This window comes from Diospyros lotus, chromosome 10, assembly GCF_014633365.1.
Source record: "Diospyros lotus cultivar Yz01 chromosome 10, ASM1463336v1, whole genome shotgun sequence".
Classification (NCBI taxonomy): domain Eukaryota; kingdom Viridiplantae; phylum Streptophyta; class Magnoliopsida; order Ericales; family Ebenaceae; genus Diospyros; species Diospyros lotus.
This window is the reverse complement of record NC_068347.1, coordinates 24683465-24710805: the sequence shown is the minus strand read 5'-3', so window position 1 is coordinate 24710805 and position 27341 is coordinate 24683465. Positions and strand designations below refer to the sequence as shown.

Here is a 27341-nt window from a genome sequence, read left to right as displayed (position 1 = left end):
TACGGTAACACCCCGCTTTTCCGAGCTTTTAAATAACTTAAGAATTTTAGAATTTTTTTTTTTAATATAAATCATTTTCCGACAATCTCATTCTACCTTCCCAGCATACTAAATAAGAATCAATAAATTAAGACAGGTAATCATCATAAATGCGAAACCTTAAAATCGAAACGATATGGGGGAGACGCTTTTTCAATATTCTTTGATTTCAAAAGGACATTCTCAATCATGTAAAAAATCGAATAAATAAAGAAAGCCGGCTATCGGAATCGAACCGATGACCATCGCATTACAAATGCGATGCTCTAACCTTTGAGCTAAGCGGGTTTACATAACAGAAATTTGACATGCATAGGAACTTAATAAACTATTGGAATCTCATCAAATACTTAAATACATTGAGACTTATCTGTACAATCTGACGATTCCTCATAAACACATTAAATAGTAGCATATATCGAAATAACTTGTCAAACTCATCGGTCACGTCATCACATGCCATCACATCTCAATCATCCCCTTGTCATAGTTGCAAATCTAACTGAAACATTTGAATGTTCCAAATGCATAACCCAATTAAAAGATGAATATTCTAGTGAGGGTTTAGAAACATGATACATAATGCAATAACATAAACAATCATATATCTTAGTGTAACTTCCCTGGCCTACCAACCCAGCACGGAACCCTAGGCAGAATCCTGACACCTTCGACAAGATAATCTTAACGTTGTTCTATCAATTGCTCTTGAGGAATTACGGCTACACTATCAGGGTGACCTCCCAATCCCATGCACGTATATCAATATGCCAATAATATCGTGACATGCAAATCACGACTTTTCTTGCAATATGACAAAATGATCATAACTTCATAAATATAATGCATAATATAAGCAAACACATCATACATAAATTCTTGGGATAAAATAACTCACATTTAGCATGAAGTTCCGTTTATCTCGAAAAACGTGTATCGCCTCGATTTGCATGCTCGACCTCGATTTTCATGCCAAACTCCAAAAGTTGCACAAATAACTATTTCTCAAGCACAACAATCCTATAAATCATATTTAATCACAAAATATTTCAATACCTCAATTTCTTGATATTTTCCTTCATTTTCTCTCATTTTTCCTTCTAAAAATCCAAATAAATACCTCTTTAACTATTTTCTCCAATTTTTTTCCACAACAATTCATTATATTCTAAGAATTTCAAAGGAAAATCCCAGAAGTTACCTTCAAGTTTCATTTGCACGGAAAACGAGGCTAGTTACAAAAACCAAAACATCGAGAAGGCAAACACCAAAACTTTTCACACAACCCTCGAGATCCCATTTTTCTAGATTTTTCCAAGATTTTTGCCAAATTTTTCAGCCAAAGACGCGCCCTCAAGCGCTATCGCATGGGTTGCGCGTGGTGTGGCCGACGTGTCAGTCGTCTTCCCCAGCGCTGGCACACCGGCAAAGCTGGATTTCTCCACCATCTTGCTCTCATTGCCCAGTCGATCCAAATGGGCCATCTTGAAGTTCGAAAGAAGGACCGGAAGGCCATCAACAGGCCGGCTAAAGACTCTGTCAGGTGGTCCATCTCCCATCTTCGGCGAATCCTCGAACACCCATCAAACCTTAACGAAAATGCTCGAAATTCTCCAAATATCATTCTCATCTCATGGGCAACAAAAGCCCTATGGTTTGGTCTCTCAATTCATTCAAAAACGGCCTCTATTGGAAGCCAAAAATCTCTCCAGATTTGACCACCATGAACATTTATTTATAGGCTATTTCAGGCATTTAAAAGCTCGAGCTTGACCAACCCAAGTCCCCTAGAGCCTCTACCTCCCCCAAGTCGATCCAAAACCCACTGAAAGAGCCCTCAAAACCAATTTCGGCCGATTCCAACGTGCTTTTGGCCGTTTGTTAGCTAAGAAGCTTGTCTTGACCTTGCCCCAAGGCCCTCCAGCCACTTCCTCGAGTCTCCCATGGCCGATTTCAACAATTGGATGGACTGGTCAGCCATGACTGTTTGGAGGTTTTCCTGAAACTGCACTTTGACCCCTCAAACTTTGGCTTTCTCACTTTGGCCCATTTTCACAAAGCCCCTCAGCTTTGCATAATAACATTTAAGACCGTCGAGTCCTAAAACATCCATTTCATTCCCAAAGATTCCGAAAAACATCATTTCGACCTCCATCTGACAATTTCAAAAAACTGTACTTAGGCCCGAATCTTCGTTTTGACCGTAAATCTTTTTGTTTCTTCCTAAAACCACTGAAGGGTTGTCCTACATACCGAATATGAACTCCCTTAAGGTTCTGTTGATTTCCCGAAAGCCCCTTACAATAATTCGATTTTACAGCCTAAATCACAACTACATTTTAGCTGTACCCAAAATCGTTCTTGATTCGGTTTCTTTTGATACCATAAATCATACATTGAAATACTCATCACTGCCATATCATTTTTCTTTGGCATCTCAACTTCAGGGCACTCCCTGCAGTCAATTCGATCATTCATAACGATAAAAAATTACCCTTATACCCTCATGTTATCTATAATTTCACTTTTACCCCAAAAAATTTTACTCTTGAGCCCTTTTAAAATTCTCGAGTATTAAATTAGGCTCCACCCATGGGTTGGCAGTGGGAAACCATACTTCATCTCATCGCCTAATAAGCAGCCATGCAGAATGGTTGGTAGCATGGTTGTCAAAGGTGTGCTTTTGGCGCGAGTTGCAACCCTATGGGCTTTTGAGCGCTGAGGTGAGGTGCCATCCAGAGGAGCATGCCTCATATCAAAGCTTCGGTTGCCTTGCTTTTGGCTGCTCTCTCTGTGTCTCTCTCTCTCATGTCTTCTTGTTAGTGTTATTTGATTAGTATTCACTGTTTACAGCTTTGAATGCTTTTTTCTTCTTCTTTTTCTTCCCTTGTCGTATCATAGCATTGGCTGGCTTGATTAATAGTGTTGTGTGATTAATATTCACTGTACACACTCCCCCCCCCCCCCCCCCCCCCCCCCGCGGCTCTCTTTCTTTCTTCTAATCTCTTGTTCTATTTTGAAACCAAGCATAAAAAAAAAAGTTTCTTTGCTTAATCACTTGCTTTATAACATCTGTTTTCAGTTTATGTTTATGGTGGTTTTTTTTATGCAGTGTTGTTTTTCTTTCAAAGTACAGGTCTATGAAACTAAGTTTTATTGTCAATATGAAACTAATTGTTCATTTATTCTTTATTACATTTTGGATTGAACTTCAAATTTGATGAAGACGATTGAGACATGAGTATACTGTGTAATTTTTTACTTCTGGTTTTTTATACTTGCTTCTTTTTGTGAATTTTTCTATTTCCAGTTGAGTTGAAATTTGAAATAATGCTTCTTGCTGATGTTCTATATTTCTAGTACTTTGTTGAAATAATATTAGTTGTTATAATGTTGGTTATTTATGATTCATGATTTTGAGTCTGCGTTTACCTCTTTATGCTTATTAAAGTTATTTGATGATTTTATAATTATAGTGTTAGTTATTTGTCATCCACTGTATGGTGGGCATCTGGGATGCTTGTACATGGCCGGACATGTTACTCTTAAATTGCAAATGATAGATATATTGTCATTCTGTAACATGAATTTGAAGGCTACCCAAATGGGTTGTGGGAATATTGTGTAACCTGTACATTTGGCCAATGCTTGGTAACGTTTAGTTGTATAATTCAGCTAGAATATAGAGGTAGGGATAAATGTAATTTAATTCGAATAACGGATACTTCAGGACTGACAGAGGTTCACCTCGATGCATCACTTGAATTTAAATCTTGGCTTGGAAGTGGATGTATTGTTCTCAAACTTGCGTGAATTGTGAATAAGTCAGCAAATTATGCTGTAAGTACCAAAGCCAGAGGAGCTGTTGGAAGACTAAGTGAAGACTGTAGCTTCTTGATCAGGAGGGAGGGAGGCTACGCCTGAAAGTAAGTTGAATTCTCATAGAATTTTAGTAAACCTCCAATTTTGCTCTGGCCAGAATAGGGAAGAGTTCAAATATACTGGGGTTTATCAAGGAATAAGATGGAGACCAGGTAGGATTGGGTTTGTTGAGAATAAGTTTGTTCTTATTCCAGAGACCATTCCCAATAGGGTGAATAGTTTTCTCTGCAATGGTGAACTCTCCCTTTATCAAAATAGACTAAAAGAAGCCAGGTAATCCAGTGGCAAGACTGCCACCCTAACCTACCAAGTCCAAAGAGCCAACTTCTAATCATCTAGATTGATCAACCTTGCACCTGTTCCATGCACCAAATATCCCATTGCCATTAGCTGAATCTGAATGAATACTTGCTCTGACAGGTAGCTATGCCAAAATATAAGGTATTTACATCCCCATAAAACAAATATACTGGCTGCTGAGTGAGTCACCGCATTGTAATCCAACGAATAATGGTTTCTCATTATATATGTTTGTTGCCCACTTCTAGGTTGGGTTGGCTTTATGCCAAAGTCATGCTTCGTAACTAACTGTAGGACATGATGAAATTCATTTGAATTATGGGAGTTTGGGAGCGGGGGTTTGTTGGAGGGGCCTGTCTCTTTTATTTTTAGTGTTAGTATTTCTTTTATATGTAGATCATAATGTTCCGCCTGTTCTTCAAGCAATTTATTACTAATTTATTTTTAGAGCGCGCAGGGATTTCTTTAATCTTCAGATCATAATGTTCTTCCTTTACTTGAGCTTCAAACAGTACATCACTCACTATAACTATATCCAATTTGGATGCTGCTGCATACATGGTTTCTCAGTCTAGTGTCCATACTTGGTCTCTGCTACATCTTTAGACCTTGATCTTCCTAATATTCTTAAATGTATTTCCACCTTTCTATCCTGACCACCTTCTCATTGCAGCAGGCTTTGCATTAGAGTTTTTTATTTATTTATTTATCTTTGCATAGTCAAATGGCGAACTACCTACCATACAAATAATGAACCATAAGCGAATGAATCTAATTAACCTACCTGGAAGTACAACGCATAAAAGCAGATCCTTCCCCCTCGGCTGATTCCACTCTTTGCTTCGTCTTGAAGGTCCTCTGTCCGTCGTTGTCTTCGTTGACTTCCTCCTCCTCGTCCTTCAAACCTATATATGAACGTCATCCATTCCTTCAATCTACATTCCACATGATAGAATTACAATACACCACAATATGAATACGAGGGAAAAGTAAAAACTAAGTACACGTGACCACACGAATAACAAACCACCAATCTTCAACAAAACCCCATCAGCAATCCCATCCCATAAACTAACAAATAACATATTAAAAGAAGCCTCCACAATCCCATAAACCAACATTTATTTAAGTTGCCAACACTAGCAAACTTATGAGAACATTTCTCTAGTATCTTCTAGTCCCATGGCAATACTATAATAGCATGATAGAAAAATGGTAAAAGAAATTATAACAATAACAAGAAAGAATTCTGCAACAGATAATTTCCCATTATAGAGAATGAAGGCCAGCTACTTTACCCTAAGCAGAAAACTACAACAGCAGAAGGTTAGATTGATCCACCATCCAGCACTTGAATACCACAAATGAGATACACTATTAGTTTATCTATTTACAAGGAACAACTGCAGGAAGAAAAATGTGAAAATTTTAGTAATAGTAAAAATCATGTTTACATGAAAGTGCAATTTCTAAGCCTCCACATGTATGCATTTCGTTGGCAACCAAATCAAAGCCCACAAAGCAAAAATGAAGAACATACATACTTGAGTAAAACCCACATGAGGCAGAAAATGAATGTCATTTAATCCTCCACTTGATACTTAATTTTCCCTTCTTAAATATTGTCATTAATAAATTATTTCAATTTTTTATATAATTTTTGTTTGTATATCAATGCCGAAGATCATGAAACCAGTACACGCAAGCCCCAGCATCTGACAAGCTGGCTTTCTACAAAATGTTGATCATGTTGCAAGAATAAAAACAGCACAAATTTCAAATAAATAACAAGCTCCTTTCTCCTCCCTCAGGTTTAAGGCTTTAAAGAGACAAAGATTGCAGTTCCACACTATAATCAACTAGATAAAGCAAAAGGGTTTAACATACCTAGCTTTGATCTTCAATATGAACTTGCCCCTGATATTTATGGGTGCTGTGGATAAATACCACAGTTGCGTGCGAGTGCTGGATGAACCTCCTTGGTGATTTGGCAGTTGTGGAGCATACCCATCCTGTCAGCCATGTGGAGCTCACTGAAAAAGGCAAGAGTGCTGGATGACTCTTCACTGCTTGTCCTCTTCCAGAACTGGATCTCCCAGATGTTTAGATCCTCCGCTGTTGAGTTTTGCCTGGGAAGAAGCCCACTGTCAAAACAGGATGTCGCTGGTGGATGATCAAAGCTGATTGTCAGATCTGGAGAGCACTATCATGTTGATTCTCAGGACGAAGGTGTGTGGTATAGATCTGGAAGTGTGAGTGAAATTAAATAACCCAACATGGAAACAACTTCTAGGTGTTTCCATCTTTGAAGCCACTTTTTTCATTTGCTGTTGGATTTCATGGAAACGAGTTGCACCTGTTGAATGCTGTTCACTTTTTTTTTCCAAAATAATGGAAACTTATTCAGCAAAAAAAGGAATCTGACACAAGAAACAGGAAAAGGCCACATTTTCAAACCGGCTCTAAACTTCATATAGAAACCCATTCAAGACTTTCACTAAAGAAAACATAGATTCCATATTGCAGTCGACAGAATAAAAACAAAAAAATGTGGCCTATACTGTGCTATAGCATAGTGAGAAATAATAGAAAAAAGATAACATACTTCATATTTCATAGAAAGAAGTTGATTGAAAACAAAATAACTTCACCAACAAATATCAAAGCTTTAAAGACTGAAATGAAGATACCTGTGAACCTGTGTATTTTGGCCAATAGCAAACCAAACACCATCTGTTTTTCACTGTCATATCTGCTAGTACACAAAAAGGAGCAAGCAAAGACCAAGATAAGACGAAAACATCTAAGTTCTTCATAATCATGAGTAAGACAGGATAATGAATAAAACTAAGCCCCAACCAAATTCTAAGACAGGAAAAAACAACAAAGCCCCTCAACAAATTCTGTAGTGCCATTATACAATGTGAAGCAATCAGTTCAAGAAGACGACTAATAATGCCATTCCTTTTCCCTCTCAACGAGAAAGGAAGGAAGAGAAAAAGAAGAAAGAAAGGAACAAGAAGAATTGCTACACAAGTTCTTTTAAGTATGTAAGCTACTTTTGAAAGCCTTTGCATTTGCTGGAAGATAATGAGCCTATATAGACAGATCGGAAAAAAAAAAAAAAAAGGGTTTTGGCATTTCACTGAAAAGCAATGAGCCAACAGAAACTGATAAAAGATCAACCTTGCAAACAGCAAAGAAAAGGTCCTCAGAAATCTTCTATCAAACTGCATGAGCTGCAGGTGCCAAAGATACATTTAATCTAAGAGATCTGTATTCAGATGCAAATGTGGTTCCCTTAATGTCCAGCTGCAACAAAAATGCTGGACTGGTTTTGAGAAAAACATTATTTTAGCTTCACGTACAAGTCACATAAGTAGGAATCAATCATGCAACCTATTAGACAGAAGGCAGAAGGCCAATCAATAGGGACCAGCATATAAAAGAACAAAGAAACAATGTCATGGCCTTGGAAAAGAAGAAAAACCTGTAATGTCATTAGCCATGGAAAGCTGTGTGCAAAAATGCCCTCCTCTGACACTTGCAAAGCAAGGAGCCTTGTTGGCCGGCTGTCGAACCACTCCAGAATTAGAGATCTATGTTTGCATCTCTTCTCTAGTTTGCAGCAAAGTGCACCCTAGGTCATCTCTCACAAGGAGCCTCACTTTCTTCTACCAACAAAGGAGAACCAACATAACCAACGGTTTGTTTAGGGGGGGTTTTTGACAGAAAACTAATTGGCAAAACATAAAGATAAAGATGGATGAAAAATCAGTAAAAGATATGCAACCGGCTGTGTATTTGTCTCCTATGTGAAATCTTCCTCGTCCAACCTATATACCTTGGCTTGCTAGATGTTTTGATGTCCGGATAACAAACTCAAAGCATCCCCAACAACCGTCCAAGGATTAGACTGATTGGAACAACAAAATGAATACAGAAATCTCTTGTAAACAAAATGCAGCCATTCACTCTCTATTCAACCTATCCGAACCTATGCAAGAACAACCGTTCAAGCACATAATATTCATTTCCTAGATGTTATACCAACCGGCTATAACATTCTGCTCTCTTAAGCATTTAACAGAAAATGAAACCATGCAAATTCACACAAACCTGCCATGAACTCCATGCATTCATAAATCTGCCCAAACTAAACCAAATAGAAATGAATAAGAAACAAACAACAAACCAGATTCTTGTAGCTCATCCGGGACTCAAATTCCACATGGATTCAAGACACACAACCGGTTACAAATGCTCTAGCCTATCATTATAGCAAGGAAAACAAAATGGAACAAAAGATGTAGAAAACAGAAAAATGCTACAACAACAAAAACGGGTAGAATCCTCTCTATTTTCTCCTCTCTTTCTATCTCATGATATTCTGAAAATTAATGCTAAGAGGCCTTAAATACATGGCCAAGAAAGGAAAGGCTAGGGAGGCTAGGGTTGGGCCTAGCCCAACAGAAAACAAGTGAGCCCAAAACAGCACAATGAGTAGCCCAAATCTGCTCCTTGAAAGTAGGCCCAAGCTCATCCAATATTCCCTAAAGCCTGGATCCATAGAGTAGAGGTAAGATAGAAAATAGTGCAAGGACAATTTGAAGCATAATAAAATAGAAACAATGAAATATCAGCAAAAATTGCTTCAAATGGCCTAATAAGAATGAGGTGAAATGCCAAAATATGGTATAAATATGCATGCTATCACTTGTGCACCAGGGACACCATTTAATGCATATGTTACCGTGCAAGTATACGTGTCTTCTTCTAGAGGGCTTTCTCCCTTTTTACTATTGTTAATATATCTTACTTCAAACAAAATAAATTATAAATCCATGCACAGAAAATTAGATTGCAATACCTTACAAAAACTGAGTACAGCATTGCAGACGTAAAAAGCATTCATCAGCAAGGCAGTAACAACTTAATCAATCAAAATACCATCTAAATGTAGTCTGTATGATTCTCCGCCTTTAACAAGCATCCTAGACCATCTCTTAGCTCAGGGATTCCTTCCTCCAAAACTGCACAGACAGGGAAAACAGGAACTCCAGATACACTTGTTCAGCCCCTTCCTCATCAATTTTATTTGCCACTATTAAGGATGGTCTATCTGATAATCCTTCTCGATAAAACTCAAGCTCCAATATTAAATCTCTCAACTGTTCCCATGGTTGGATTCTTTTCCTACCATCTAAAACAGCAACCAAGTCCACCACATAGGCAAGTACAAACCCATGGTTGGATTCTTTTCCTACCATCTAAACAGCAACCAAGTCCACCACATAGGCAAGAACTTTGTACGCTCTATGTGATGCAGAAAAGAACATCCAAGTCCACAATTTTCATGAGCTCTGCCTAGAAGACCTGAAATGTCAGCCACTGTGACCGAAAAATCATCATAATTGAGATTCCCTAGATTGGGCCTTAAAGTTGTGAAGGCATAATGGCCTACAGTGGGCTTAGCCCTTGATATAGCCCCTAGGAGAGTACTTTTACCAGCATTTGGCATTCCCACAAGCCCTACATCAGCAGTGCTCTTGAGTTCTAACAGTAGAACAAACTCAGAACCAGGCAAACCAGTACTAAGTGAAGAAGGCCTACATCAGCATTTGGCATTCCCATACCTCACAATATTATTATTCTTGGAAATTTTTGAAGATACATGCTGTCACGGACCTAGGGTTCGTGATAGGATAGAAGAGGAATTGGAGAAGAAATTTAGAAGAAATGAAGGAGGAGATTGCAGAGAATTTGGGAGAGAAGGGATGGATTAGTGCTGAACGAGAGAGAGAGAGAGGGGGGGGAAAGAGAGAGAAAATAGAGATTCAATATCAATATCAATTTCAGCATATCCTCTCTTCTTACAATGGGCCTTTTTATATGCCTTAGCTAGTTCCCTAACTAATTTCTAACAGCACCCATGTGCTCCTAACAAACACCCAAATATCTCCTAACAAACTAATATAACTAATTACATTATTGCCCTTCTAATTACCCTTAGTACATGACAATTTCCCCTCCTTGAAATGTTTCTTGTCCCCAAGAAACTTATTACCACCTAGCCATTGCTTCTTTATCCAATGCCCGCCTTCTCTATCTGATTTTTCTTTCTTTCTTTTCTTGTCCTTCTAGGCCTTTTCTTCTTCCTCGTTCTCAAGTATCCAAGATCAATTCCTGTCGTAATTCGGCCTAGAACTTCAATAGGAGCAAGTTGATAGAGTTCGAGTTCAATACCAGCAGCAGTTGTTCCTACACCTCCATGGTGCACCACAGCTGCAAATTGAAAGATATCATCAGCATCCTTGAAATGCAGCAATGGAAGATTGCAGATTTGCCTTGGACACTCATACCAAGGCTGCTTGTGAGCATTAGCCTTAGGAGCTGGTGCAACTTCAATTTCAGCCAACAAATCATCCTTCCATATGTTAGACAGCAACTTGGATTTTCTAGTAGGAGCAAAAACCAACACAGCAGCGATAGTTTTGTTTTCTTCCGCAAACCCTTCGATTCCTTCCGCTATATCCCTTAGTTTTCCTCCAGCTAGTGCTGTCTTCACCTTCTCGTTGCCTATTTTAACCCAAGTCAAATCCATATTTTGTTCCGAATGTGATTGTTCCTCAAATTTCGATAAGTCTAAAATCTGAGGAAAGGCTTCAGCACCATCATCCACACCGATGGGCTGGTTCTTTAGTCTGATTTGTCTGATCCAATGTTGTCCCATTTTCCACAAACTTCTGATCTGGAGCAATCCCAAACCCTTCCGCCCCTGCACTAGCTACTGGGGGTAACGAGTTGGCTTTGGCCTCCTCTATCACTTCATCAATTGCTTCCCTAAAATTTCCTTGCAGCCTTTTAGTAGATGCATCTTGGGATATTATTTCTTCTTCAAAAAGATCTGAAGGCTCCTTTTGATCTGCTGCCCTATCAGAATGCTTATTTTTCTGCCCAAAGTCTAGAGTAGGCAGTGAATTGGATGTTCGTAATCTTGTCTCCTCCTTCGGCTGCTCCACTCCAAGGAATTCCTCGTTAAAACTTCCATGATAATCATCAAAATATTCCACCGGAAAATTGTAATGATACTTCTTAATTAGTATCATTGCAAACTCTTGCAGCTTCTCGCAGAACATTCGACCGAATTCCTTGCACTCTTCTTGTATTACACTTCTTGTTTCCTTGTCAACTTGGCTAATCTCCTTCTCAAAATCCTTTCCCCATGTTTGATGCTTCTGGTCAACTGAAAATGCAGCATTCTTTGGCTGCCATTGAAGCTCCATTCCAGCTGAAAATGAAGCATTATTTTGCTGCAATATAGGGCTCATCTGCTCCATGTATGCACTGCTACCAATGGCCTTATGATCAGGTCGTCCCCCTGAAAATACAGCACCCTTCTGCTGCGATTGAGACTCCATTGGACTCCTTCGTGCGCTACTTCCCAAGGCTTCACGAGCAGGACATTTCATTGAAAATGCAGCATTCTTTGGCTGCCATTGATGCTTCATTCCTACTGAAAAAGAAGAATTCTCCTGCTGCAACTGAGACTCCAATGGTCTCAGATATGCACTGCTACCCATGGCCAATTTTTCAGCAACAACATACTTCGACGGCCAAGGAATGGAAGTTATATACATGCTTCTGTTTTGCATGTTGTAGCAGTTCCTAGTCTCACCTCAATTGCAACTCAAGAGTCGGGCATCCACTCCTCTTTGCCTTTCCACTTTGACCCAAAAATTTACAGCCAAAATCTACCTTAATGGAGTCGGATCGTAATTACCGCAAAGGAGAGCCGCAAGTCACAGCCCAGATTCTAGAGTCACCCACCCAAATATTTTATGCTCTGAGTTGGCTTTCCAGAATGGTCAGAATCTCCTTCCGATCAAGGAGGAAAGCACGGTTCACCAACACGATTCAAAAGGCAACCCCAAACCGAGCACACACAATGCCTTCCGATCAAAGCAGCAACACCCGCAAAACTCCAGTCGGAATTCCAATTAAAACCGCAACACCCAGCCGCGCCTATAGGAAGCTTATCGGTTTGGTCGGACTGGACTTCCGGTTTGGTCACATCTCTCTGGGCTGTCCGCTTCACCTGTGACGGACTCCGCTCGCTTTGGGCAGTCGCAACCCTCACCGACCACAAGCTCCAATCGCGAATCCTCCTGGCTTGCTCGCCTTCAATTCCAAGCTCTGTGCGCGTTTGCTGAGATTCAACGACTACCCCCACTCGCTTCCACTTCGCGCCTTCCTTTCTCGCCAGAATCAGCGCCTTTGTCTCACCCAACCGTCTTCGACGAACTTTCTCACCAACAGCGAGCGTTGTCTGTTCACGACGCTTAAAGTATGCCCGCCTATCAACCCACTCCAATTGCGAACGCTCCTCTGTACTGATCGATGATGGGCTCCGCTATGAATCGATGACGGAAATTACAGCCGACCAAATCGACCAACTCTCTTACAAGAACGATTGAATTTACAACCGAAGAACGATTGGCTCTGGTCGAAATCAACTTCCGATCCAAATGAGCAGCACACTCCCGAGCCCCAATTGGATTCGCCTTCAAATCAAGGCTGCAACAGAATCACAGCCGATGATGGAAAGGCTCTACTCGTCTGGGCGTTTCAATCAACTGGAATCAAATTCACAGCCAATGATTGACTTCTCTGATACCATTTGTCACGGACCTAGGGTTCGTGATAGGATAGAAGAGGAATTGGAGAAGAAATTGAGAAGAAATGAAGGGGGAGATTGCAGAGAATTTGGGAGAGAAGGGATGGATTAGTGCTAAACAAGAGAGAGAGAGGGGAAAGAGAGAGAAAATAGAGATTCAATATCAATATCAATTTCAGCATACCCTCTCTTCTTACAATGGGCCTTTTTATAGGCCTTAGCTAGCTCCCTAACTAATTTCTAATAGCACCCATGTGGTCCTAACAAACACCCAAATATCTCCTAACAAACTAATATAACTAATTACATTATTGCCCTTCTAATTACCCTTAGTACATGACACATGCCTCTACCACCTTCCCCACCACGTGCAATTACAATTCTTTGGCCAGGTTCAGTTAATTCAGCAACATTATACTGTATCTGCTCACTGTCCTTTTCTTCTCTCTCGGCTTCAGAAATATCACTATGAGTCACCAGACTTCCAACTCAACAGCACTTTCGTTACAAGAGCCAAAATCCTCTGAGTAGCCCCTGTACTTTCCACAAGGAACGGAAGATTGAGAAAGAGATTCAATAAATGGAGCTTGGGTAGCTTGGTTTGCATCAGCTGATCCAAGAACAGTCTTTCCAGGACAAGTTCTTTCATTCCTATTAACTGTTTCCACCATCGCTACCTCAGTTGCACAAGTGGTGATGAGGTTTTTACCAGATTCAGTAGGAGATTCATCAAGGGCTCCTGGCATCTCCCAGGGGTCTAAAGCTGTAGGTGAACTGTTCTCAACTACAGTTGGAGCTTCACCCTCCACAAGATGAATAACAGTACCAACAGGTACTTGAACAACCTACCAAACAATACCTTTGATTTAAAGGTATACCAAAAAAGGAATTACTTAAATTTCACGTCTTTAAGCATTTACGCTATATGATTGTCTTTCATATATAGCAATAACTCTCTATTGTGTTAGAAAAAAACTCAGCCTTCCCTTACTCATAAACTGGGGAACCGGCATTATTGTGTGATATAGTTACAGGAAGACATTTCTATGGTATTCAAGATGATCGTGTCTTACACACCACGATTCATCTACAAACTAAAGGTATGGTACCATTTATTGTCGTCTTTCCATTTTCACCCTAACCAATGTGGTTGGCAAGTTCAAGAAAAGCATGCTTAAATTACAACTTAAAAGGTACTATCACCTTATCTTATGTTTACGTTTTAACTTACTAGTCTTCCTATTCATTCATGTGCATTCTCATTCACATTTATATAAAAACAAAATAGAATGCACCAAACACATATATATAGACATTCACAAAAAGCACGATGATTGGATACTATTAGCATTAAGAGAATTCAAGGTGATATGAGTTTCCTAAAATTGGTTTAGGGAATCTTGCCTAAACCAGTATTAGGAAACTCTCCTAAATATATAGCTGCTATTCTTTCCTATTGTATAGTTTCCTATTGCATAGATTGATTGATTTCCTTTTATGTAAATACCTCTTAGATTGATTGCTTTCCTTTTTACGTAAAACCTCTTCTATAAAAGAAGAGCCCATGTAATTAGATTGATGACAGAATAGAAACAGAATTTTTATTCCATTGTTTACATGGTATCAGAGTCATCACAGCCCTACAAACCCTAGTGCCTTCATTGCACCTTTCAGCGCCACAGCACCTTCCGAAACCCTACCTACATCACACACATTCTACATGTCTTGCCATCAGCCTTCTTGCATTTTTTGATTAAGCTCTCTACAGCATGTCTGAACTATCTGAAGCAATGGTAACCGGAGAGACCTTACTAGCAATAGATCAAGTTCCCGAAGCAATCCTAGAAGCTGGGCATGGAGCAGTAGCATGGGAGTTGCCCAATTTCCACTTGTCCTATCGACTAGATGGGAGAAACTACCTGTAGTGGGCTCAATTGGTAATGACATTTCTTAAAAGGAAGGGGTAAGATCGTTCATCTCACTGCCTCTCCTCCAAGGGCAATCGATCCTATGTACCCAAAATGGGATATTGAGGATTCCCAAATAATGTCTTGGCTGTGGAACGCTATGCTTCCAAAGGTAAGTAGGAATTACATGTTTTTGGGTACCGCTAGGGAGATTTGGGTAGTTGTGAAGCGAACTTATTCTAAAATTCGAGATGCATCAATCATCTATGAAGTGAAAACTAAAATTAGTGGTTCTAAACAATGGGGGCTATCTATCACCGAGTATTATAATCATACAAATGGTCTTTGGCTAGAGTTAGACCACTACCAGAATATAAAGATGATTTGCAGCATGGATGCTGCAACCCTTAACCAAATAGTCAAACGAGATAGGATTTTTGAGTTTTTGGCTAGCCTTAACCTCGAATTTGATCAAGTGAGGGTAAAGCTACTTGGTCGGGAAAAACTTCCCTCTCTTAATGAGGCATTTGTTGTGGTAAGAAGTGAAGAAAATAGGAGGCTGGTGATGCTAAGGGAATCTGCCACTGACGGATCAGCAATGTCAGTGAACAAAGGAGAGGGGACACGGCCTAGATCTGGGTGAATGGAGGCCCAAATTTGAGCCAATGGAAGAGAGGGACTATGGTGCACTCATTGTAAGAAACCCAGGCATATCCGTGACACAAGCTTCAAGCTTCATGGCAAAAAGGCTATCCTAAATAGGAGTGGAGGAGGATTCAAGAATCTAGCTACAAGAAATCAGGTTTATCTATCACACAAGAAGCAAAAGGACGACCAAACAAGAGTGAAGGCCGAGGTTGACAGCAACTTAGATCTCACTCCATTTAATGCTGAGGAGATCAACAAGCTGAAGTCCTTCCTCAAATCAATGCAAGATGGATCCTGCTCTCTAGCAAAATTGAAAATCCCAGGTAAATGCAATCATTCTGCATCCTGTTCTACCTTAAATACTGATCGGAATGATGTTTGGATCTTAGATTCGGGAGCAACAGACCATATGACACCTAAGACCTATGTATTTTCCACCTATCAACCTCTCAGGACCACCAAAATGATCACAATTGCTAACGGCACGACAGTTCCTATTGCTGGCCATGGCAGTGTGGATCCTAGCCCTAATCTCTCCAATAAACCAGTCCTTCATGTCCCACACTTATCAGCTAATCTCCTTTCCATTCATCAACTCACTAGAACCTTAAATTGCCAAGTTGTTTTTTCACCTAATATGTGTGAGTTTCAGGCACTAAAGATAGGGATGAGGATTGGTGTTGCTAAAGAAAAAGGTGGGTTGTACTGCTTTATAGGGAAGGCTTCTTATCCATCTAGAAACCAGCCACCAGGCTTGTTCCTCTCAAACTACAGCAGATCATCACAATATATGGCTACATCATTACCGCCTTAGTCACCTTCCATTTACTCTATTAAAAGTTATGTTTCCTACTTATTTCATTCTATTGATCCCAATATCTTTCATTATGATGTATGCATTCTTTCCAAACAACATTGTGTTCCTTATGCCATGAGTAATAAAATCAGTTCTAAACCCTTTGCTCTTATTCATTCTGATGTATGGGGGCCGTGTAAAATTCCTAATTACTCAGAGGCTCGGTGGTTTATCTCCTTCATTAATGATTGTACTCAAATGACATGGGTGTTTTTGCTAAAAGATAAGGCTGCCATAGGAACAATGTTGCCAAATTTTTGTAAGATGATTACTACTCAATTTGGAACACCTATATAGAAAGTTAGAATTGATAATGGCCAGAAGTATTTTAATCACCATATGCATCGACTTTTTCAACAAAAAAGAATTGTCGATGAATCTTCCTGCATAGATACTCCACAATAAAATGGAGTAGCTAAGAGGAATATGAGACATCTCCTTAATGTGGCCCATACACTACTTCATCATCATAGAGTTCCTAAAAGTTTTTGGGGGGAGGCTGCCCTCACTGTTGCCTTTCTTATTAATCGAGTACCCAAAAAGCTCCTTTACCGACAAAGCCCTCTTACTTGTCTAACGACTCATTTTACAAATTTCAATGTGCATAATCCTCTTCCTCTTAGAGTATTTGGGTGTGTATCCTTTGTTCACATATCCAAACAACATCGAGATAAGTTGGATCCAAGGGCACTCAAGTGTGTTTTCCTAGGGTATTCTCCTACTCAAAAGGAATATAAATGTTACCATCCTTCTACTCGCAAGTTGTATGTCTTCAAAGAAGTTACCTTTGTTGAGTCCCTTTCTTTTTTTGGTTCCTCTCCAGCTAGTCTCCAGGGGGAGGGACTTTCCTATGGGGACTATAGCTTCGATGAAGGCTTTGATGATACTCTCTTGTTTGCCTCTCAGCATACCCCCTCACTCTAGTTCTAATTCTCTTGACCAAACCAGCCTTGCTATTGCTCAAGCAACTCAACCATCACCAACCCAACCTTCTAATCCTCTCATTAGTCTGTCCCCTGGCAGTCACAAAGAAGTGCATGATCAGGTTGAGTTGGGTGAACAAGCTGCCATCAGAAGGCTACTATTTCCAGTTCAGTACAAGGGGTCTCCTTACATCTACAAGCGAAGGCAGCCTATCCAAGACACACAGCATACACCACTCTCAAATTCTGGTCCAGGTATGAATCTCATGAAGGATACTTTCTCTTTTGATGGCCCTATCTTTGATGATCTAGACCTACCTATTGCAGTTAGAAAAGGGGTTAGGAGTTGTACATAACATCCCTTAACCATTTTTCTCTCCTATCATCATCTCTCCCAAATGCATAAGAGTTTCCTAGTTTCCTTGGATTCAATTATTAGTCCTAAGTCAATAAATAAGGCATTATAGGATCGGAACTGGAAACAAGCTATGTTGGAGGAAATGAGTGCCCTAAAAAAGAACCATACATGGGATCTTGTGTCCAGACCTAAGAGGATCAATCCGGTGGGGTGTAGATGGATTTTCAATGTAAAATACAAGGCTGATGGCACCCTAAAGAGATATAAGGCCAAGCTAATAGCTAAGGGATACACATAATCTTATGGAGTCGATTATCTTGAGATTTGCCCCAGTAGCAAAAATGACCACGATATGAATCCACCTCTCATTGGCAGCCTATTTTGGATGGAACCTACAACAATAAAAAATGCATTCCTCCATGGGGATTTGGAGGACGTATATGTGGAATTGCCACCAAGGTTCCAAGAAGGGCATGAATGCCAGGTATGTCAGCTCAAGAAAGCTCTATATGGGCTTAAGCAATCTCCTAAGGCTTGGTTTGGACGGTTTCCAAAGCTATGAAAGTTTTTGGGTATGACCAAAGTAGGGGAGACCACACTTTCTTTATAAAACACTCCAAAGAAGATAAAGAAACAATTCTGTTAGTATATGTAGATGATATGATTGTCACAGGTAATGATAAGGAGGAGCAAGGAAAACTCAAGGAAATGTTGTCTAGGGAATTCAAGATCAAAGACTTGGGGGTTCTGAAGTATTTTTTGGGAATTGAGGTTGCCTATTCTAAAGCTAGGATCTTTCTTTCTCAAAGGAAGTATGTGCTGGACTTGTTGGCAGAAACAAGGTTGATAAGTGGAAAAGGGTCTAAAATCTCTATTGAACCTAACAGTGGACAAGGGAAGGTACCAAAGACTTGTTAGAAGGCTGATTTATCTTTCCCACACAAAATCTGACATCGCTTTTGCAATCAGCCTTGTGAGCCAGTTCATGCACAACCCAACAGATGATTATATGCTTGCTGTAAGAAAAATTCTAAGTTACCTCAAGACCACTCCAAGCAAGAGAATTCTATTTAAAGCAGGGAATGAGCTGGACATCAAGGGTTTCTCAGATGCTAACTATGCTGGATCTATCACAAATAGGTGGTCAACAGTGGTTACTATGTTTATCTAGGCGGGAACTTGGAGTCATGAAGGAGTAAAAAGCAAAATGTTATAGCAAGATCAAGTGCAGAAACGGAATTTAGGGCTATGGCCCTTTGCCTATGTGAAGTTTTGTGGCTAAGAATTATCCTTGAAGGCCTGAAGATTCAAGCCCAAATACTAATTGGGCTTTGGTATGCTAACCAATTAGCAATTAGCATAGCTCATAATTCTATCCAACATGATAGGACTAAACATGTTGAGATAGACCGACATTTCATTAAGGAGAAATTGGAAGCCGGCCTAATTCATTTACCCTGTGTGCCATTCGAAGAACAAGTTGTGGATATCCTAACCAAAGGACTACCAGCGAAGAGGTTTTAAGACTTGGTAAGCAAGCTGGGAATGTGGGATATACATTCTCTAGCTTGAGGGGGAGTGCTGGCATTCGGAGAATTCAAGGTGACATGAGTTTCCTAAAATTGGTTTAGGGAATCTTGCCTAAACCAATCTTAGGAAACTCTCCTAAATATACAACTGCTATTCTTTCCTATTGTATAATCCTATTGTGTATAGATCTATAGTTTCCTATTGCATAGATTGATTGCTTTCCTTTTATGTAAAACCTCTTCTATAAAAGAAGAGCCCATGTAATTAGATTGATGACAGAATAGAAACAGAATTTTTATTCCATTGTTTACAAATACAAAAAATCTCATTCCATTCATAAGTGCAATGTTTACATGGAAATTCATATATGAAATGAGATTACAAAAAAAAATACATCAAAAGAGCAAACCTACTCTATTGGTGGCGAAGGAGGACAATCAAGCTGCTCAGGATCTGTGATAGGAGCCTTGAGCTAATCCCCCACAAGACCTTCTTCAAACGGCTCTAGAATAGCAGTATCCAAATCCTAGAGAGCCTCAATGATGCCCGAGTCAATATTAGACTTGCGCACATATGGACTCCATGGCCTAGAAAGGTTGGCCATGTCATCCACCAAGGGCACATCTAAATACTTCTCAGGATCACAAGAATCCGGATCGTACCTCCACCAGCCTAGGACTTTGAGGGATGAGACCTCGAGGGTGTAAACTAGCTCGGGATAAGTCTCCCCTGGACACCTAGTCTCCAACAAGTGTCAAGCCATGTAAACCGTACTTTATGACACTAGTCACGCAAGCCTGTTCCAATTCCTCACTACCTCATTTATGTTTGGCCTAAACCTGGGTTCCATGGACAAGCATCGCATTGAAAGAGTGGTTGCCTCAAAAGTAACCTCTAATGAGTACTGGCCTTCAAGACGATTGTCTAGGACATGAAAGATTTTCCATTTGTTGGCCAAGTAAGGTTTGGCTAATTCCACCAAGTCATGTTCTCCAGATGGCCTAGCCTTATCCACTGCTCTCCAGCCAGATAACATTTCTAGGAGAACAACACCAAAACTATATACATCACTCCTAGTAGTTAAATGACCTGAAATAGATAAAAAAGTAGAATAAGTATCTCACAAGTCATCGATGCATTAACCTTCTCGGAAAGTAGCAGGAAGTGAGACTTGGAATGAATAATAAGCTTTTTAGATGCTTGTATAAAAATATTATGATAAAAACTTGACATCATATTTTTCTAATCACGTTTTATTTTGGTGGACTTTTTATAATCTTATGCATCCTTATTATATTAAAATCTTATGGATCATTATCGTATCAGCAGGTATATTGAATTTAATTAATGCTAATCAAAGGTCCTAGAGTCAAACTAGTGATGGCAATTTTTGGCAATTGAACGAGATTGACGGTCACCAACCCCTTGGTTGTGTCCCCATGATTCCCCAAAGTGGATCGGCCTCTGCCGTATTAAATGCCTGCCCTAACTAAAACAAATCCTACTTAGGTTAGATTAGATACGATAACATCAAATTAATCTTTTGTGGGCCCATTTGGAACCAACAGAACCTCTTAAAAATAAAAATAACTAGGATTGTTTACATACGATGGTTCTTTCTGGAAATACCTAAACCTAAATTAGGGTACTATGAAACGAAATGTTATGAAAAAAAGCAAATCATCAAGAAGAATATATAAATCTGATTTTTCAAATGACAAATAACTTTTACACTGTAATCACAAGTTTTAAGTTTGAGTGTAAATTTGGATGACTACACTTTACATTTAAGAAAAATCTAGAGATAAACAAGTCAATGATCTTGAATTGTAATTTAAGAATTCAATCACATTGATTCGCATGCTTTTTATTTTTAGCATTAATAATACAATGTCAAATCATGCAAGGAAAACAAGTCTCTTGGGTTGGGTAAGAATTATTAATTATGTGAAATTCACACTAAACATGTTATAAGTGTCATTTACCACTTCTCTTATTACAATTTTATTTGATTTAAATCACCATTTAGACAATAAAAATTATATATATTTTCTTTTACCCAAATCAAACCAATTTTGCGTAGTCCACCTATGCTCCCAATGAACTATAGTCTTTCTATAGTTTACTTTTGTGTGGGACTTCAAAATATACTTTTTTATGCTATAACTATAAAGACTTTTTATTGTTAAAAAATAAACTCATCACTTTTAAATTGAGTTGACATGGATTTGAATGGCATCGTAATCCTTTGGATATTAAGCTTTGTATAAATAAAAAATAATAATATCTCATGGGATCAAAGTTTCACAATCCCAAGGGAATATTTTGACCCCATGACCTTTCTATAGTTTTATTGTATGTCCATCTAGAAGCAAAGTTTTCACATTTCCAAGTATAAAACAATCCACAAACCCTAGTTTGGAGCCTTCTCATACACTTATGATAAAAAGATATCACAACACTACACTTTGTTGTTTCCATAATGGGATTGGGATCCCTCAAAGGTCAAAACACACCTAAATCTAATCTTGACAACATTGCCTTCATTAATTTCTTAACTTAGGATAAAAGCTAATAAGTTAACAATTTAATCCTTTAAAAAGGGTGAATTTTGCTAGCAATAATAAGATAAGAAACTAAATTAAGTAATAAACATAAGAATCATGAAGTTGAATTCATCAAGATAAATATATCACTAATGTGTTAAAACTACTTAAGATATGTACTTTAGAAAGGATAAACATCTAATTATATATCAGAAGTTGCCTCATGTTATACATGTGTAAATAAAATTTTTTGACTAAAAGTTTACTTTTAAAAAAAAAAAATCACATGTATTTGACTTTTTTTATTTTTTGAGTAAATCATTTTGATGCAAGCTAGCGACTATTTAAATTTCAAAATCCAAATATTAATTATTATAAACTTATTATGACATGTAATAAATATCTAATGAAGTATTTATTAATAAAATATTTTAAAAAATTTAAGATTTCACTTATTTAAGAAATAAGCGCTTCCTGAAATAGTAAGTGAACATAAATGTTTCAAGGATGGTTCTAATCTAAAAGTAGGGATCACAATGCATCTTCAATTGGTTTTAATTACTATTTAAAATTAAAAATAATATAAAACTGAGACATGGACATAAGAATAGAAAGCATGTTAAGTGATATTGCTTAGTTAGGTACCTTTAGCCTGATTCACAAATTTGGATGGAATTACTTCTCCCCTATTTCTCCCCAAGGATCTTAAATAAATTTCACAAAGACTCCTTTACAACATGTAAAGATAGGCTTCTTCCCAGCATTCTATTTTTCAACAGCTTTAGCTTCTGAGATGAGAGTATAGGTAGAGACTGATGGCTCGAAACCTGACTGTGTCATATCATTTAGAAGAGTTTCAGCTTCTTTCCACTTCCCATCCTTGCAAAGAACTTGAATGGTGAAGTTATAGCTGGCTGCATTTGGGACCATTCCATGCTCGCTCATTTCCCTGAGGAGTCTTAGGGCCCTGTAGGAGCTAGCTTCCTTGCAATACCCATGAATCATCATGTTGTATATCACATCATTCGGCTTCAAATGCATCTCACTCTCACTCATTGACTTGAAAAGTTTCCATGCTTCCTTCATATCACCTTTTCTGCACCACCCACTTATCAAGACTCCATAAGTGCACACATCAGGCTCTAGACCAACCTTCTCCATGAAATAAAACAACTCAAATGCCTTCTCCATGTCATCTAGTCTGACATATGCATCAATTAGAATTGTATATGTTGTTTTTGATGGAAAAATGCCTCTCTCCTCCATCTCCTTTATTAAATCAAGAGCTTGTGCAGGATTTCCAGATTTGGAGAAACCCTCAATTAGCACGTTATAAGAAACTAAAGAAGGTGGAAAACCAATGGACTTCATTTGGTTGAACAGAGTTAATGCTCTGTCTAGCTTCCCAATGTTACAAAACCCGTGTACCAGGGTGTTGTAAGTGATTAAATTCGGATGCAAACCAGCTCTCCTTATCTGATCCATCAACTTCTCAGCTTCCAACACCCTCATCTCTCGACACAGCCCGCCCATCAAAGTGTTATATATCACCACATTGCGGTCCACTCCTCCCTCGTGCATTTCATCAAACAGTTCAAATGATTTATTAATGTTACCCTCATTGCAATACTCATTCATTATAGTATTGTAAGTGTATACATTTGGAGAAATGCCATCACGTTTCATCTTTTCATACAGTTCAAATCCATCTTTTTTAAGCCCTTTCTTGAAAAACCCATTGATCAAAACCGTGTATGTATACTGATTAGCAACCAAGCCCAACTCCTCCATCTTACAAAACAACTCTTTTGCTCGCTCAATGTCGCCACTCTTACAACACCCGTCAATCAAAGTAGTGTAAATAACAACGTTTGGCAACCAACCCAGATCCCCCAACTGTGCCAGAACCTGAAAAGCTCGATTCAGGTCACTATTCTCACAACAACCCTTGATCATTATCCCAAAACTATACACATCCATTGCCACCTTACCCTTCATGACGTCTTCAAAAACCCGCCAAGCTTCTTCAAAACTACTGCACCTAAGCAGACAGGATAAGAGATTATTGAAAGCATTTGATGTGGGGAAAAGGCCTCGAGCAATCATCTCATTGAAATAAAAGAGGGATTGTTCAGGCAACTGAAGCTGAACATGTGCGTTGATGATTGATTCATAGAGAAATGCATGGTGCGGCGAGAAATCCAAGTAGGTGTGGGTTAAATGGTTGAGAAGAGATGGGATTGTGAAGAATGGGGAAGAGATTCGACCGGAGAGAAGAAGGCGAAGGAGAGAGTGTGCATGGGAGAGCATTTCAGAGGAGATGAGGAGGCGGAGAATGATGGAGATGGATTGGTGGGTGTGATCGCAACCATGAAGGGTTGATGAGTTGAAGACCGATAAGGCTTTTTCCACCGGAACTTTCACCAATTTCGCTACCAATACCAATGACCGGTTTTTCTGTGACATCAGAACGTGGAAGGGCGAGGCAGCCTATCCAAAAACATGCAGCCACTTATAAAATTATCAAAAAAGTTATTTATACCTACAAAAAGTTATATTTTGCCTAACATTCAATATTAAATAAATATATGGCACATTAATATTAAATATTAAATAACTCGTGTAAGTGTAAAGGTTATTTTTTTATAAAAACAAACTAGGTTGCATGGAAACGGGAAAGGGATATAATACAAAACAAAAACGACATTTTTCAAAAAAGTAGCAGGAGAAACGGGTAAATAAAAAATATAAAGGGGCTTTTTGTAAATATAATTTTTAATATAGGAAATTATAAAAAAAAATAGTCATTCAATCTAAAAATAAACATAAATTCCATAATGCATTCAAACAAACATAAACATAAGTTCTATCATCAATGAACCATCACTTACTAATTAAAAACAAACAATAAATTTAAAAAAGAAAATAATCAAACATAACACAATTATTAAAGTTCCTCCACTTCATCATTCTCTTTCTCCATGGTCTCTTGGACATCAACCAAGTCCAATATCATTTAATCAACACATCAACCAAGTTCACACTTCAATTCATTCTCAGACTAAAGCCTAGCAACTTGAATCACTACAATTAAGAGGAACAGATAAGACACAGAGATGACAGAGTCGTTAAAAGCATAGCAGTTGGCGGGTTGGGATGGACAACAGCGTCAGCCCTGATAAATGCTAAATATCTACTGGGTTGAAATGAAAGTAGCACATCCCTTTTAACTGACACCAGACAAATTTCACTTTCAAATTAAGGAAATCAACAATAATTCAGTTTGTAATAATTCTGAATGAGTTTATTTGATCAAACAGAGGCAGCCTCAAAATTGGGGTGACACGAATCAATAACCCTAGCATAAAAAGGATCCCATCACTCTGAAAGATTATAACAACACAATCAAATTATCACAATGAAAGTAAAACCATTAGCTTATGGACAGGAATCAGACCCTTTAAAGTCAAAACGCAGCAATACAAGAATCACCAGAAATAAGTCCAAGAAACAGACAAAAGAAGAAAAGCATAAGAAATCATACCCCTTTAAGCTGAATCGACGGCGGCACCGAGCAATCGGAGTCTGTCGTTTGTGTTTGTGAATCGACCGCGGCAAGGGGTAGCGACGTTTCGTGTTGCACGGAAACGGCGGCACCCAGCAATCGGAGTTGTGAATCGATTCTTGTTGCACGGAAACGTCGATTCGTGTTTGTGAATCGACGGCGGCACCGAGCAATCGGACTTGTGAATCGACGACGGCACCGGGCGGCAAGGGGGAACGATGATAAGGGGACGGTCAGAGAGACAGAGTAGCTGTAAGTTGTGACGAAGGTAAAGCTGGGAGGGAAGAGTTCGCATGCTGATTAGAGACGGGTAAAATTCCGTCTCTAACCTCTTCAGAAACACCTTCCCCATGTTTTCCTTATGTTACCAAACAACCCCAAAATATTCTGGAAATTGCAAAAAGGCACAAAAACTTTTTTTAAAGTATTTGTTGGTGTTTGGGTACAGGAAAATACTCAAAAATGCCAAAAAGGATGAGAAAAGACGGCTTTAGAGTGGAGAAACGGATAAAAGAGATGAGAAAAGCTTCTAAGGAACAGTTATGGCAAGTGGAGATAGAGACATATATGAAGTGTGTTTCAATAGAATAGATCCGTTTGGTGAAAAATTTAAAGTGAACATAAAAAATGAAACTTTGAAAACTTAAAACATACATTCGATATTATACATTCAGTAAAATGTTCTCTTTTACTGAAATATCTTATTTTAACCGCAAGTAAGTACTTCATTTAATACTTCACTCATTAAAAAGAAAAAAATAACATTTTTACAAAAATTTTATTAAAAAAAAATGTCATAAAAATGGTGGAAATATGATACCTTGACAATTATTATATACATTTTGTAGAGGTTTTCCATAATATTAAGAAGTCATGCCGTTTTATATAATTTTTATTTTTGTCATTATTTTATTAAGTAAAAAAGAAATACACTAATACTTAAATCAAATTTATGAGAAATATGAGTGATAAATAAAAATAAACATAAACATGATATAAAAATCTATTTATATATATACAGGGACAACATCAATTTGGTGTCACTCATCACTATGTCAATTTATTAATTATTCCTCTTTAAATTATTTTTAAATAAACTTAAGCTCCATTCATAATTAAGTTAGGTAAATGGATAAGAGTTATGTTAGATAATTGATAATTAAAATAAAAATTATCGAATAAAATAACATATTACGTAACACAATAGTCTAATGGTACGTATTAGAATAATTCCTTAATAGTTGTAATTATTTGTGAAAATATAGATTTTAAAAAGTTATTAAAAAAATTCAGTCAAAACATTAATAAGCACGACATCAAAAGAAAATAATTTCTATAACCTAGTTAACCAAATGGTTCACCCAACAAGGGTTTGTTGTTTTGAGTAGTTCAATTGGGAGGAACAGTGATCGTTTCATTTTTAGGATCACAATTCTTACGCAGTCTTCTGTCGCTTGTACTTTTAATTTTGACAAAAGAGATAAATTGTATGTGGAGATTTTGTTTCATTACGCAGAGCAAAGAGTCTAACTTATAACCTATTGATACGAATCTCAATTTATCATAGGACAATTACTTGATTTGTGTCCCATATGATCATTTCATTTTTGTCCAGTGTTCGAAAAATCGGCCTAGGCGGCTGCCTAAGCGCCGCCGAGGCGTTAAGAGGACGCTGGCTGCCCCGATTTTGGCCTAGTCGACCCCCCTAGGCGCTGGTCTGCCTAACCGGCTGTCAGCGGCCCCTAGGCGTCCCAAGCGACACCTAACCGCCTGGGCGGCCTACTTCTAAATTTGTAGGGTTTAAAAGAGAAGAGACAAAACAGAGCGGCCTCTCCTCATCTGCCCCGATTACTTTCCCCCAACCGCGACCACTTCTCTCTTCGAAAGCTCATCCTCATCGCTGTTGACGCATCCGCCTCCTCCGCCGCCGACTATCGTCTCTCTTGGCCGCGATTTTTCGATGTCCCTTGGCCTGGACCAGTCGTTTCTCTTGTTCGCTGAAGCTATTCTTCCTCCGACCACCAGTATCTCTCTCTCTCTCTCTCTCTCTCTCTCGTTGTGCTTCCTGATTTACAGTAGCCATCTTGCACTCGATTCGCTGTTCTTCCCT

At 38.6% G+C, this 27341-nt stretch overlaps 1 protein-coding gene and 1 non-coding gene across 18 annotated transcripts; both read right to left on the bottom strand.

The window, feature by feature from the left end:
- Positions 1–254: 254 nt before the first annotated feature.
- Positions 255–327, bottom strand: TRNAT-UGU (transfer RNA threonine (anticodon UGU)). The gene has a single exon. It is a non-coding gene; the product is annotated as a tRNA-Thr (tRNA).
- Positions 328–4905: 4578 nt separating this feature from the next.
- LOC127810933 (pentatricopeptide repeat-containing protein At4g11690) lies at positions 4906–25557 on the bottom strand. 17 transcript variants are annotated; one of them, XM_052350551.1, is made up of 7 exons: positions 25211–25557; positions 22312–24156; positions 19534–20209; positions 7712–7895; positions 6912–6976; positions 6109–6594; positions 4906–5126 (listed from the first exon to the last, which is right to left on the bottom strand). In XM_052350551.1, exon 2 carries the CDS (start codon positions 24130–24132, stop codon positions 22432–22434), a length of 1701 nt encoding a protein of 566 aa, XP_052206511.1. In that variant the 5' UTR covers positions 24133–24156; positions 25211–25557; the 3' UTR covers positions 4906–5126; positions 6109–6594; positions 6912–6976; positions 7712–7895; positions 19534–20209; positions 22312–22431. The 17 variants fall into 17 exon arrangements, with proteins under 17 accessions (XP_052206511.1, XP_052206520.1, XP_052206510.1 ...); XM_052350560.1 differs by having other exon boundaries at positions 6109–6350; XM_052350550.1 differs by having other exon boundaries at positions 4906–5156; positions 6912–6973.
- Positions 25558–27341: the final 1784 nt, after the last annotated feature.

Coding starts and splice junctions, on each gene's coding strand:
- LOC127810933 (XM_052350551.1), bottom strand. CDS start 24,132: ATGTCACAGAAAAACCGGTCATTGGTATTGGTAGCGAAATTGGTGAAA.